Source organism: Eleutherodactylus coqui, chromosome 13 (assembly GCF_035609145.1).
Source record: "Eleutherodactylus coqui strain aEleCoq1 chromosome 13, aEleCoq1.hap1, whole genome shotgun sequence".
Taxonomy (NCBI): Eukaryota; Metazoa; Chordata; class Amphibia; order Anura; family Eleutherodactylidae; genus Eleutherodactylus; species Eleutherodactylus coqui.
This window is the reverse complement of record NC_089849.1, coordinates 14,432,134-14,448,420: the sequence shown is the minus strand read 5'-3', so window position 1 is coordinate 14,448,420 and position 16,287 is coordinate 14,432,134. Positions and strand designations below refer to the sequence as shown.

Genomic DNA, 16,287 nt, shown 5'->3' with positions numbered 1-16,287 from the left:
CCTATACTCTTGCGCATTAGTAGCGCATTTGTAAGGCCTCACATCTCTCTATGCAAGCCAATGCTCTCATAAGAAGGAGAGAGAGATGGCTCCTAAACATATTAACAGGGATATCTTGTGCCATTGCTCGAGGTTTTCCCAGCATCTACATGCCATCACAAACCATGGACTGGAAGAGGTTCGCCTTCGAGAAAGGAAAAAAAAGCATAAGCAGTCCATACAAAGAGGCATTTTGGTGAATCCTAACCTAGGAGAGTACAAGGGAGATTCTTTGGTAGAATGCACTGATCCTTTGGTAGGGTACTTCTTATGCCGGGGTGTTGAAGGGGGTGGGGGACCCACAATCATATCTATCCTGGCAAAGTAAATAGAAAAACAAAACACCAGCAAAAATGCATAATGAAGCAACGTTGGGAATTTGTTTTTTTTTTTTTTTCAAATAGACTAGAAATATATTCCATTTGGCTGAATTCAGCTGTGTCATGGTGTAGGATGCTGCAAAACCATCAGTCAACGTCTAGGATGGTTGGGAAAAGTGGAATATATTTGCATGTATATATGTAGCAATATCCTGGTTGGAATACTGGATATAGATCAACATATATTCCTATGGTTCAAGGTGACGGACACAGTGTGAAAGTATAGAGAGGGTTTGTGCGTCATGATGGGAGGAGTGGAAAAAATACACAATATGACACAAGACACACAGCTGGTCAACGGGAGTAGTCATCATACGTATGCAGGTCAGAGTGTAATCGGTGGTGAAACCGGCCTTTATTAAGGCTAATCCCACCCATGAACCAACTAATCTGGAGTTGATGTCATCTTCTAGAATTGGCTAAGACATCGTCTGAAAGTTTATCTTCCTGGGACAGAAGTCAAGAAAACGGTCTTCACAACATACAACAAACGTCACCAGTATGAGATCGTCTTTGGGTGGATCCTGAGTTAGGTGATCTACTAAGGAAACAGGGACAGGTATACATGGCTCAGAGAAATATAACTTTTTGTTTTGCGCCTTCTTCCAATAACATGGTGCTCATAACCCATACCAGCTGATAGGACAGGTCAAGGCTCAGAAGTCTTTATAATTGACTCACTTCTGCAGGAAAGCAGTCTGGTAGCCCAACATTGAGATCTAATGGTGCTGATCTAATATCTACTCCACAATGGTTCTTGGACTTTTGGAGAAAGCCAAGAAATTCTAAGTTAACTTAACACTTGACCTCTACATGCTAACTAAGACTTCTGGTTTGGAAGGTCAAATGTTCTGAGTAAGTGTCCCAGTTCCCAATAACTATTGATATTTTCCCCCTATGTTCATTCTTGATTGGAAGACATTACCACTTCCAGGATAAGTGAAGATGAGTCTCGAAACCTGGAATACTCCATCTCTCACATTCGACTTTTTTGGAAGCCATTTACAATTCATGTAGACACCTTCATCTTTGATTAAACTATCCTAAACTGTATTCCAATGGGTTTGGGTGAGCTACCTCTACCATACCTCGTACATGAATAAAAGTGGCATTGCTCCATTCTCTTATTTTCTAGAAGCCAACTTGATTGGTATTGGTATTACCTTGACCACCTCTCCTCCTAAGAGTCCATGTATTCATTTCAGTTCACCAAACTATTGACGCTCAGTCCTTTTATCAGAGGCAATTATGTATGTACTCCACTAAAATGAATGATTAAATGAGTTTTTCTCATTAAGAAAAGCTCTGTGCCAGCCATGTTTCACCACACGGGTACACTCTAGATTGCACGGATACACATCAGACAATGTGATAACCTTGATCTGACAATGATATCAACAACTACTGGTATACATACAAGATCTGGAATCTTCTGGGTCACTGCATGAAATCCATCCCTAACTGAGGGATCAACTTATTGGTGTAGCATGTATGGTCTACATGGCTACCCATATTTTAGAAACTAGTGACTTCAGATTCTCTAGTTGAGCAGGATCTTGGCCAGATACAATATGTACTGTCAGATATGTGTATATTACTAAATGTATATGACGGGAAAAGAAGTTGAGAGGATTCCTTGCCTGGACTGCAGATTTTTGATGCGTGCAAGCATGTCAAGATGACCGGCTGAGTACTGTTCTATCACATCCATGACATCGTATGGTCGGAGGCTCTCCTTAAATTTTCGTTTTGATACCATAAATTTCATGATGCTTAGAAAATAACAGAAAATGGGTCAGTTAGCAAGAAATCTAGTTTCTCATTGTGGGTGTATTACTGAAAATTGGAAGACTTACCACACAGCTCGAATCGAAGCCTTGAGACCTGGAGTCAAGTCTTCAGCAAGAAATTCACAATTACAGCTTCGGTTATCCTCAGGAATCTCCTCTCCTGGTAGGCTGGCTGCTAGGGGGAAACACCTCCCATGAATTACAACACAGTTTTAAGAAAGAGAATGAACTCTTCCAGATTGTTTTAGTAATTTTTTTAGAGTATTACAAATAAGAGGGTCGGGAAAATGACAGAGGAAAGGAAGCAGGATTGTGTGAGGAAATAATAATGGAAATATTATTGTAATACATCAATGGTATAATAGACACTGGGGAAGCAAGCATTAAGACTTTCACTATCCTAGACCACCAAGAATAAATACTAGACCACTGGAGAAGCAGGTATTACCCCTTCACTACCCTAGACCACAAGGATAGTGCCATTAATCACTATACTAGTCTAAACCACTGGAAAAACAGACATTGATCCTTCCACTACCCTAGACCACCAGGGATAGTTTTTTTCAAATATCTACACTATCGTAAACCATCAGAGAAGCAGGCATTGAGCTCTCTCAACTACTGTAGACTGCCTAGGAGAGTGCCCCTACATTATGCCTATACACTATTGTTGACAACCTGAGAGGTAGGCATTAGAGATGAGCGAGTATACTCGCTAAGGCACATTACTCGAGCGAGTAGTGCCTTAGCCGAGTATCTCCCCGCTCGTTTCTAAAGATTCGGGGGCCGGCGCGGGTGACAGGTGAGTTGCGGTGGGGAGCGTGGGGGATAAAGGAAGAGAGAGATCTCCCCTCCGTTCCTCCCCGCTCTCCCCCGCTGTTCCCCGGCCACCGCCGGCCCCTGAATCTTTGGAGACGAGCGGGAAGATAGTCGGCTAAGGCACTACTCGCTCGAGTAATGTGCCTTAGTGAGTATACTCGCTCATCTCTAGTAGGCATTCATCATTTCACTATCCTAGACCACCAAGAATAGGGTCATTAACTTTTACAGGAGACTGCACACATTGGAAAAGACTTCATTACCACAGACCACTTGGGAAGCAGGCAAGAATCAGACATTCAATTCTTCCACTGCTCTAGACCAAGGATAGCGTCCATAACCCCCACACTATCATAGACCACTCAAAAAGCACACATTAATTCCTCCACAGACCATTATGGAAACAGGCATTCATCCCTCCGCCTCTCTAAAATAACAGGAATAGAAAGAGTCATTAACTCCTACATTATCCCAGACCACCAGAGAAGCAGGTATTAGTGCTTCCACTATCCTAGACCACCAGGGATAGTTTCATTAACCCCTACAGTTTTTTAGACAAAAATAAATGCAGACATTAATCCTTCCACTATCCGAGTCCAACAGGGAAGCATTCATCAATCTCTGCACTCCCCGATGTCACCAAGGATAGTGTAATTAACTTTTACACTATCCTAAACCACCTAAAAATCAGACATTAGTTCCTCCACTACCATAGGCAATCTGGCAATCACATTAAACTCTACTACCCTATACCACATGGAGAAGTAAAAATAACCCCCTTCACCATCACTATCCTAGATCACAATCACAAGCGATGCAGACATTAACCCCTCCACTACTATAGACCACCAGAGAAGCATATATTAAACCAGGGGTGTAACTAAAGGCTCAGGGGCCCGGGTGCAAAAGTTTAGCTCGGGCCCCCACCTCATTCCCCCCCCCCCCCCCCACACACCTGTACCAGTGCCCATTCAATTGAAGACAATGGGCGATATCGCAGAGTTTTTAAATTGCAATTTGGCTTGAGTGAAAACATTGCAAATGAGAATGAAACCATTGAAAATCATTGGCTTCAAAGTCATGTATTTTCACTCACTCTTTCATTGCCCAATTTTATCGCAAGTATGAAGATGACTTTAGACTAATTTCACACGGGTGAGTGTGATATCGGGCCACGAATAACAGCCCAATATCGTGCTCGCCAATATGTGAATTCGCATTAGATCAGAGGCATTTTTGTATAAAAAACGTCTCGCATCACTTCGAGGAAGTAGTTTCAATGGGGAAACTTCACATTGCACTGCATGCACCTGGCACGTGGTACAATGCTGCCACTGGCCCCACTGAGATCAATGGGAGATGCCATGCCAGGGCATGCCAAACGATAGTGCTGCAGAGACCTCATATCTCCTGCATATAATTAGACATGTATAGCTGGTATAAGTTAGACATCTGTATATTTTCCAGCAGGATAATTCTCAGCCGCACACACAAGAGGGTCACAGGAGCTCCACAACAATGTCACACTTCCATGCCCGGTCACCAGATAAATATATAAGACCATCTAGGACGCCAACTTCGATAGACACTGAGTTTGGATGATCTAGAGGCTCCATAACAGCAAATGTGGAACTAAATGTGTCAGGATACTAGAGCCTCCATGCCTGCCCATATCATATCTTGTATCCAAGCTAGAGGTGATACAAGAGGGTACTGGAGCCTCCATGCCTGCCCGTATCACATCTTGTATCCAAGCTAGAGGTGATACAACAGGGTACTAGAGCCTCCATGCCCACCTGTATCACATCTTGTATCCAAGCTAGAGGTTGTACAACAGGGTACTAGAGCCTCCATGCCTCCCCTTATCATGTCTTGTATCCAAGCTAGAGGCGGTACAACAGGATACTAGAGCCTCTATTAAACCCTCCACTACCCAATACCACCAGGGATAGTGGAAATAATCCATACACAATCCTATACTACCAGAGATAGAGACAATAACCTCCTTCACTATTTTAGACCACCAGAGATGCAGGCACTGACCCAACATTACCATAGACCATCATGGATATAGGTATTAACCCCTCCACTACCACAGACCACCAGGGATACTGGAATTAACTCCTTCCCTACTCTAAGCTATTAGGGAAACTGGAATTACCCTCTTCATTAACCTAACCCAAAATAAATCACCTGACTAACTTATATGACCAGAAAAGGTGTTTTCTGTTGTCTAAACTTGGGCGTGTCTTTTCAATGTTCAGTATATTATTGACATAATATAATCTTTCATATATTTAACAAAGAGTGAAATACATGGGCCAAAAACATGACAGCAGACAAATATTAACTTATCTGATACTGCTCACCATGTAAACTCCCTGTCATGGTCTTGCTTAAAGCCAAGTTCACCAAAATACCCACCTTCAGAGTTCTGCCGTGACGCTGATCCCTTGATGCGAAAAGCCTGTCTAGTCCGTCCTCGATCTCCAAAGCTCCAGCTCTTGGGCACCTTACTCGGGCTCTCCTCCATGCTCTGGTCAGCACTTGGGGAACGACGCACCCCTTGGGACTGAGGAGAACCTTTTCCTTTAGTGGCAACATTCCTGGGGCTGGAAAACACCCTTTCCTTCAGGCTCACTTTCTGGCTGCTAGATGAAAAAAAAAAAGGAAACAGACACTGACTGATAATCCCCAAAAGAAAGGTCAATAGGATGCAAAAAAAAACATATACAAGCAAGCACTGCAAGAGCTGCAAAAAGCCAACTAGCTACCAGAACCAATGCAATGCAACAGTGGATACTCCAAAGTCTAGTACAACTTCTTTGACCAATGCCACCAGAGAATACATAAATCGCTCCCCAACTGAGAACTACATCTATACTACACAGAGGCGTAACCTGAAGCTCCTGGGCCCCATGGCAAAATCTGTATCAGGGCCCCCAACTATAATGCTTTATCCATAGTACTGGGCTCCCTATATGGAGAAGAGAGGCCTTATGGGCCCCCTAAGGCTCCTGGGCCCGGGTGCAACCGCATCCCCTGCATCCTCTATAGTTACGCCAGTGATACCACATCTACCAACAGGAATGCGCATGGATGTTTATTGATGTCTGTTCATGGTATGAACCACCATGTTAACCAAGTTATGGCTTATATGCAGTGATATGGGAGCTCAAAGGTAAGTCACATTAGGAGGCGTTTACATCAGAATAATATGACCTCATTGTCCATAGACATGGTCATGAATAAAAGGATGTAGAATTACTACAATTGCTGGGACTATTACCGATGGACAGTCGCTTAAGGTGGCCTGATCTATTTCAGATGGACTGCCTGAGATGAACCAAGAAAGGATTAACTTTCGAAAAAATTGGTCTTCAAGGTGGAAACGTTTTGGAAGACCACTCAAGTAAAGTGAAATAATCATTCGCGAACACAAAGGGGTCATGTATGCAAACGAAAATGTCCGCTCTCATTCTGAAAATGAAGGCTAGAAAGAAAGTGTGTATTGGTTCCTCCTAAAGTGTAAGGCTGGTCATAAGGATTGTACAATCAGCATTCCAATACTTGGCCATTATTGGAACAATGGACAATAAACAAGGATCATGCATTCATTGTTGCAATGACTGAAACAATGCATCATGGGAAAATCACCATAATGAATTCACATTTTAAGCCACAATATCACTGAGAAGAAGATAAAGGATTTCATTTTCATGCAGATAGCAAATCAGTGTTCTATGCACAAAGGTGAAATGTACAGTTGGGGAAGGAAGGTGGTGAAGCAAGCAGACGACTCAAGACTCATGAACCATGGAAACCAAGACAAAATGGTGAAATAGGCGGATTTGGCAGAGCATTTTGTAGCAGATATTAAATAATGAGCTGATACGTGAAAGGAAAAAAGTCAATAGCAGGCAATGTGTAGAAGTTTTCTTGCTGCAGTGTGCCTATACCAGAATATTCCACTATTATACATACACATCTGCTAAAGACATTGGAACGCAATATATAACTACTATAATACTGCCCCCTATGCACAAGAATATAACTACTATGATACTGCCTCCTATGTACAAGAATATAACTACTATAATACTGCCCTCTTATGCACAAGAATATAACTACTATGATACTGCCTCCTATGTACAAGAATATAACTACTATAATACTGCTCCTATGTACAAGAATATAACTACTATAATACTGCCCCCTATGTACAAGAATATAACTACTAAAATACTGCCTCCTATGTACAAGAATATAACTACTATAATACTGCCCCCTATGTACAAGAATATAACTATAATACTGCCTCCTATGTACAAGAATATAACTACTATAATACTGCCCTCCTATGCACAAGAATATAACTACTATGATACTGCCTCCTATGTACAAGAATATAACTACTATAATACTGCCACCTATGTACAAGAATATAACTACTATAATACTGCCTCCTATGTACAAGAATATAACTACTATAATACTGCCCCCTATGTACAAGAATATAATTATAATACTGCTCCTATGTACAAGAATATAACTACTATAATACTGCTCCCTATGTACAAGAATATAATTATAATACTGCTCCTATGTACAAGAATATAACTACTATAATACTGCCCCCTATGTACAAGAATATAACTACTATAATACTGCTCCCTATGTACAAGAATATAACTACTATAATACTGTCCCCTATGTACAAGAATATAACTACTATAATACTGCCCCCTATGTACAAGAATATAACTACTATAATACTGCCCCCTATGTACAAGAATATAACTACTATAATACTGCCCCCCTATGTACAAGAATATAACTACTATAATACTGCCCCCTATGTACAAGAATATACCTACTATAATACTGCCCCCTATGTACAAGAATATAACTACTATAATACTGCTCCCTATGTACAAGAATATAACTACTATAATACTGCCCCCTATGTACAAGAATATAACTACTATAATACTGCCCCCTATGTACAAGAATATAACTACTATAATACTGCCCCCCTATGTACAAGAATATAACTACTATAATACTGCCCCCTATGTACAAGAATATACCTACTATAATACTGCCCCCTATGTACAAGAATATAACTACTCTAATACTGCCCCCTATGTACATTAATATACCTACTATAATACTGCCCCCTATGTACAAGAATATAACTACTATAATACTGCCTCTATGTACAAGAATATAACTACTATAATACTGCCCACTATGTACAATAATATAACTGCTATAATACTGCCTCTATGTACAAGAATATAACTACTATAATACTGCCCACTATGTGCAAGAATATAACTACTATGATACTGCCCCCTATGTACAAGAATATAACTACTATAATACTGCCCCCTATGTACAAGAATATAACTACTATGATACTGCCTCCTATGTACAAGAATATAACTACTATAATACTACCCCCATGTACAAGAATATAACTACTATAATACTGCTCCTATGTACAAGAATATAACTACTATAATACTGCCTCCTATGTACAAGAATCTAACTACTATAATACTGCCTACTATGTACAAGAATATAACTACTATAATACTGCCTCCTATGTACAAGAATATAACTACTATGATACTGCCCCCTATGTACAAGAATATAACTACTATAATACTGCCCCCTATGTACAAGAATATAACTACTATAATACTGCTCCTATGTACAAGAATATAACTACTATGATACTGCCTCCTATGTACAAGAATATAACTACTATAATACTACCCCCATGTACAAGAATATAACTACTATAATACTGCTCCTATGTACAAGAATATAACTACTATAATACTGCCTCCTATGTACAAGAATCTAACTACTATAATACTGCCTACTATGTACAAGAATATAACTACTATAATACTGCCTCCTATGTACAAGAATATAACTACTATAATACTGCTCCCTATGTACAAGAATATAACTACTATAATACTGCTCCCTATGTACAAGAATATAACTACTATAATACTGTCCCCTATGTACAAGAATATAACTACTATAATACTGCCCCCTATGTACAAGAATCTAACTACTATAATACTGCCCCCCTATGTACAAGAATATAACTACTATAATACTGCCCCCTATGTACAAGAATATACCTACTATAATACTGCCCCCTATGTACAAGAATATAACTACTATAATACTGCCCCCTATGTACATTAATATACCTACTATAATACTGCCCCCTATGTACAAGAATATAACTACTATAATACTGCCTCTATGTACAAGAATATAACTACTATAATACTGCCCACTATGTACAAGAATATAACTGCTATAATACTGCCTCTATGTACAAGAATATAACTACTATAATACTGCCCCCTATGTACAAGAATATAACTACTATAATACTGCCCCCTATGTACAAGAATATAACTACTATAATACTGCCCACTATGTGCAAGAATATAACTACTATGATACTGCCCCCTATGTACAAGAATATAACTACTATAATACTGCCCCCTATGTACAAGAATATAACTACTATAATACTGCTCCTATGTACAAGAATATAACTACTATGATACTACCCCCATGTACAAGAATATAACTACTATAATACTGCTCCTATGTACAAGAATATAACTACTATAATACTGCTCCCTATGTACAAGAATATAACTACTATAATACTGTCCCCTATGTACAAGAATATAACTACTATAATACTGCCCCCTATGTACAAGAATCTAACTACTATAATACTGCCCCCCTATGTACAAGAATATAACTACTATAATACTGCCCCCTATGTACAAGAATATACCTACTATAATACTGCCCCCTATGTACAAGAATATAACTACTATAATACTGCCCCCTATGTACATTAATATACCTACTATAATACTGCCCCCTATGTACAAGAATATAACTACTATAATACTGCCTCTATGTACAAGAATATAACTACTATAATACTGCCCACTATGTACAAGAATATAACTGCTATAATACTGCCTCTATGTACAAGAATATAACTACTATAATACTGCCCCCTATGTACAAGAATATAACTACTATAATACTGCCCCCTATGTACAAGAATATAACTACTATAATACTGCCCACTATGTGCAAGAATATAACTACTATGATACTGCCCCCTATGTACAAGAATATAACTACTATAATACTGCCCCCTATGTACAAGAATATAACTACTATAATACTGCTCCTATGTACAAGAATATAACTACTATGACACTGCCTCCTATGTACAAGAATATAACTACTATAATACTACCCCCATGTACAAGAATATAACTACTATAATACTGCTCCTATGTACAAGAATATAACTACTATAACACTGCCTCTATGTACAAGAATATAACTACTATAACACTGCCTCCTATGTACAAGAATCTAACTACTATAATACTGCCTACTATGTACAAGAATATAACTACTATAATACTGCCTCCTATGTACAAGAATATAACTACTATAATACTGCCTCCTATGTACAAGAATATAACTACTATAACACTGCCTCTATGTACAAGAATATAACTACTATAATACTGCCTCCTATGTACAAGAATATAACTACTATAACACTGCCTCTATGTACAAGAATATAACTACTATAATACTGCCTCCTATGTACAAGAATATAACTACTATAATACTGCCTACTATGTACAAGAATATAACTACTATAATACTGCCTCCTATGTACAAGAATATAACTACTATAACACTGCCTCTATGTACAAGAATATAACTACTATAATACTGCCTCCTATGTACAAGAATCTAACTACTATAATACTGCCTACTATGTACAAGAATATAACTACTATAATACTGCCTCCTATGTACAAGAATATAACTACTATAATACTGCCTCCTATGTACAAGAATATAACTACTATAATACTGCTCCCTATGTACAAGAATATAACTACTATAATACTGCCCCTATGTACAAGAATATAACTACTATAATACTGCCTCCTGTACAAGAATATAACTACTATAATACTGCCCCCTGTACAAGAATATAACTACTATAATACTGCCCCCTATGTACAAGAATATAACTACTATAATACTGCCCCCAATGTACAAGAATGGAACTTTTATATTACTGCCCTCTTTGTACAAGAATATAACTAGTATAATTAGTTGGATGTACACTGCACACACAGGAGAGCAGGATCTGTCAATCACTATCTCTGAGCTGGTGGGTGTAGATTACTACTATGATGTCTCCTTATCTGCACACACAGGAGAGCAGGATCTCTTCTCTATCTCTGAGCTGGTGGATGTAGACTGCTGCTATGATGTCTCCATGCACTGCATACACAGGGGAGCAGAATCTTTTCTCTTTGCCTCATGTGCTCACGGCATCATGGAGGACATTATACAGCAGTACTGAGCAGTGTAGATGTAATTCCAGTTTTGTAAGTTAATAAATTACATTTACGGTCACATCTGTATGTGAATCTCTCGGAATCTGTCTACCTCCTCCCCCCCCCCTCACGTTTCCTTAGAATCTTGTTATCTCTGTGACTAGAGATGGACTTGGCATGATGACAGGCAGTGGACAGCAAATTAGAAGGATTTTTTTCAGCATAAAACATCATTTTAGACAAAGCGATTTGCATTTTTTGCTACTTATCACATTGGCTATCCTATTAACACCAACTGTTTGAAAATGTAAGGCCCATTTAAATGAGTAAGCATGAAAGTAGCCTTTTTGTTAGTCTAGTCTACAGTAGCGGGGGAGGAGGCACATCTCAGGGTTAGAGGGCTGCCCAGTTAGTTTGACGGGTACAAGCAGAGCAGTGTTGCCAAAAGTCACAGAGTCACCTGGTGGCCAAGATGAAGGTTTTGGACTAACGGGAAGAGTACATTGTAATTGTGTTTGGGCAGATAAGAGATGATCTGGAGACTTGAGACTTGCGGAAACTCTACTAAGACTTGAAGGGTTAGAAAACCGATGACGGGGCGGGACGTGCAGCTAGGAGGGGTCCTTGTGATGGTTTCTCACGGTACCTATTTTCCCCCGAGCAGCAGCTGCAGAGATTTTTGCCTTTACTGAAAATCAGGGGAAAATGAAAAATTAGTCTCCAGGACATGCAGTGCTACGGAACAGAAGACAATACTCTGAGGTTACCCAAAGATGTCTCCAGTTCTGGACTCTATGAATAAGAAAGTGTGTTAATGGGTCACTTCATACATCCATAAAGGAAGGCTCCACTTTTAAACAATTTCACATTCCAGATTTTCACTTGTCTTGGAGTCCAAGGAGTCTTACATTCGACATCTCCAGAGCTGCATTCAAAATTCTGACTGCCACCTGTGGTGACAAACACCAGGGGTGCAGAAGGCACAGTGTTTGTTATCGCTTTCAGCATATAGTTAACTGAGTGCTGCTGATGGGGTAGGGGGACATCACAGCAGCACGGGGCGAGGTGCACGCTTGCATGAAAAAAAAAGTCTATTTGACGTCGGATGTTCTGTCGTGCACGTGCAGCGTCATGTGACCTCCCTATTCTGTCTGTATTCGGTCCATTCGGAGTTTTTCATGTCAGCAAAAATAAAAGTGACACAAACCCAATTCTTTTCTTGTGTTTCGTTAAAAAAAAAAAAAGTCCAGCACACAGACTGTACCTGGGTGGTATGCCATCTGCAGGTAGCTGTGGCTGACAGCCTCCCGTTGTTAACCCCTTACATGCTGCGATCAATGTTGATCATGGCATGTAAAGGGTTCACAGAGGGAGCTTGCTAGATTGCAGGCGCCTTAATCCCGTGACATATATTTACCATCAACCACGATTAAACCTGCTAGGGACTGAGCAACGCATATTTACAACACTTGGTCCTTAGCGGGTTTAATCACTGGCCAGACACCTCAGATATGTGGAAGCCCAGCTTTACACTAGTGTCACACTTTACAGTGGAGCACCTTATTGGAAAACTACAATTCCCACAATGCACCTCAGCAGAACAGGATCACATGCTGAAACAGCAGGGGGTGCTGTGATTATTACACTTTGTAAGGATCCTCATCACCTGCCCATGCAATAATCAGTAACCAACAATGAGTATGTCAGTCAGCAATCATTCATCATTATGGCTTGCACAAGGTCTGCAGTACGGGCAAGAGCGATAATTAGTAATCATTCATTCCCATAGATCTAATATGGGTCAGCTGCACAATTCCCGCAGACATGAGATGTACAGCCAACCAGCGAGCCATTCAGCCGACCAATCAGCGTTTGAACGTTCATCAGCTGACCACTGGCACATTACCATGGTCCAACGTTCGGGCAACCCCTCTAGCGCTAAACAGCAGATTTGTGAATGCAGTTTTAGAAGTATAAGACAGTATCAAGATAAGTGAAGCGAGACGGACCCACTACAAACTGAAGATTAACCAGTGAAATGATGATATTTAAAAGTTGAGCATTGCTTTAAACATTCCTACAGGAGCAGAAAAGAAGGTAGCAAAGAGATTCTTCAGTAAGACTGAGCTTGATGAACTATGATTCTATAAGTTTGCAAATCTAGTCTGCTATGTATACAGTGGTGCCTTTTGCTGGTTGATGAAATCGGAGCTCTGTTCTGCATAGTGTAATATGCATATACAAAAAAGGCCTCCGACATCAGAGCTCTGTTCTGCATAGTGTAATATGTATATACAAAACAGCCTCCGACATCAGAGCTCTGTTCTGCATAGTGTAATATGTATATACAAAAAAGGCCTCCGACATCAGAGCGCTGTTCTGCATAGTGTAATATGTATATACAAAACAGCCTCCGACATCAGAGCGCTGTTCTGCATAGTGTAATATGTATATACAAAAAAGGCCTCCGACATCAGAGCGCTGTTCTGCATAGTGTAATATGCATATACAAAACAGCCTCTGACATCGGAGCGCTGTTCTGCATAGTGTAATATGTATATACAGAACAGCCTCTGACATCGGAGCTCTGTTCTGCATAGTGTAATATGTATATACAAAAAAGGCCTCCGACATCAGAGCGCTGTTCTGCATAGTGTAATATGTATATACAAAACAGCCTCTGACATCGGAGCGCTGTTCTGCATAGTGTAATATGTATATACAGAACAGCCTCTGACATCGGAGCTCTGTTCTGCATAGTGTAATATGTATATACAGAACAGCCTCTGACATCGGAGCTCTGTTCTGCATAGTGTAATATGTATATACAGAACAGCCTCTGACATCGGAGCGCTGTTCTGCATAGTGTAATATGTATATACAGAACAGCCTCTGACATCGGAGCGCTGTTCTGCATAGTGTAATATGTATATACAGAACAGCCTCCGACATCAGAGCACTGTTCTGCATAGTGTAATATGCATATACAGAACAGCCTCTGACATCGGAGCGCTGTTCTGCATAGTGTAATATGTATATACAGAACAGCCTCCGACATCAGAGCGCTGTTCTGCATAGTGTAATATGAATATACAGAACAGCCTCCGACATCAGAGCGCTGTTCTGCATAGTGTAATATGTATATACAGAACAGCCTCTGACATCGGAGCTTTGTTCTGCATAGTGTAATATGTATATACAGAACAGCCTCCGACATCGGAGCGCTGTTCTGCATAGTGTAATATGTATATACAGAACAGCCTCCGACATCGGAGCGCTGTTCTGCATAGTGTTAGAAACGTGTCAGATCTTGTGCAACATCAGAGCTATGCAGGGAAATTTGAATGTTGTTCGAGGTCCAATACTGGATTGGGAAGGGTTAAGGCTCTGTTCACATCTACGCCAAAGACTCTGTCTGGAGCCTCCCATTCCTGATGAAATGGCACAGCATGGTGCACGATTTTTTCTGGGAAAATGCCAGTTGTCATGTTAGTCAATGGGGTCCATCCAGCACCATTCGATTCCATCATAGAACGGATCCATTCCCAGCAGGAGTAAAAAACGGAAACCATAAACACAGATGTGAATAGAGCCTAACAATGCTATAAGCGTTCTGCTGCACAGCTACTCTGCATTCTCCACTCCATTAGAAAGTAATGTGGCAGACCAGTTCAGAAGACTAAACTTTGAGGTGTCCCATTTGTGATCGATGGTGTCCATCAGGGTCCGAACGCTGTACAGTAATTTGCTTGAAACATATTCCCAGTTGTGAAGGAGAACAATTAATATAGTTATAAATAAATCAATTACACTAATACATTCATTAATGAATAAAAGGAAATTATTAACCCTTTCCAATCCACTGTCTGACGTCTGAAGACATTATGATTTAAGGCTGTACAGCTCTGATGTTGGAAGGCATCCGTCGCGGTTCTCTTACTGTATATTGCCAGCTTTTCTGCTGTTGGAGCCTATCCTCATGCAGTACTGGCTTTAGCCAGCAGATAGCACCGTTGTGTAACAACAGAAAAAGAGTAAGCCCCCTAGGAACACCAGGATACAAATTGGATTGGAAAGGGTTAAAAGTAAACAGGTCACTTTCTTCCACAAGATGAAACTTCTCATCCTCTCCTGCTACATTGAGATTCACTATTGGGAGTTACATTTCTGTCCTCTGTATAACACGGTCCCTGACATATACAGTCCTGCCCTAAGTAGCATAATCACATGAGTGAACAAGCCACTTTCTCCCAGGGTGTCCCAGCCTGACCACAGGTCTCCTGATCCAAAAGCTGAGCATCATAGTCATGCCATGATGCTTGACGTTCAGTTCAGGAGACCCGTCGTCAGGCCGGGACACACTTCTGTATGACCGATGCGTGATCACAGAGCCAAAATATGGTCGTGTGCTCCCAGTCTAACATGGTCTCTGCTACATGCAGCCCTGTACTTAGTAGCATAATCACATAAGTAGACAAGTCACTTTCCTCCACAAGCTCATCCTCTCCTGCTGCATTAAGATTGTCTGTTGAGCCTTCTAATCGTGCCTGCTCCATAACTCTGTCTCTGCCATATACAGTCCTCTGCTTACTAGCAGAATCATATAAGTAGGTAAGTCACTTTCTCCCACAAGGTCAACATGCTCATCCTCTCCTGCTGGGAAGCCACCTGTTCCTGCAGCTTGCACTACCAATCATAGACCTCTTCCATATCCTAAAGATGTCCTATCATTTTCTTGCAAGTATCACATCACTGCCAAGATCAGTGTCTTCCTCGAGGACAGCACACTCTTCTCCTGGAATAAGAAGTTCCCTCCTCAGC

General features: G+C 40.4%; 1 protein-coding gene across 3 annotated transcripts in view; it reads right to left on the bottom strand.

The window, feature by feature from the left end:
* The window catches only part of KCNQ2 (potassium voltage-gated channel subfamily Q member 2), a 96,350-nt gene that overhangs the window by 10,152 nt on the left and 69,911 nt on the right, over window positions 1-16,287 (bottom strand). The window contains exons 12-15 of one of the 3 annotated variants that reach the window (XM_066588168.1): window positions 5,453-5,679; window positions 2,276-2,381; window positions 2,060-2,191; window positions 248-355 (exon numbers count right to left, since the gene is read on the bottom strand). In XM_066588168.1, the coding sequence (XP_066444265.1) occupies window positions 248-355; window positions 2,060-2,191; window positions 2,276-2,381; window positions 5,453-5,679 (573 nt within the window). The remainder of the gene's footprint in view (window positions 1-247; window positions 356-2,059; window positions 2,192-2,275; window positions 2,382-5,452; window positions 5,680-16,287) is intronic. The other 2 variants (XM_066588169.1, XM_066588170.1) reach the window with 2 other exon arrangements.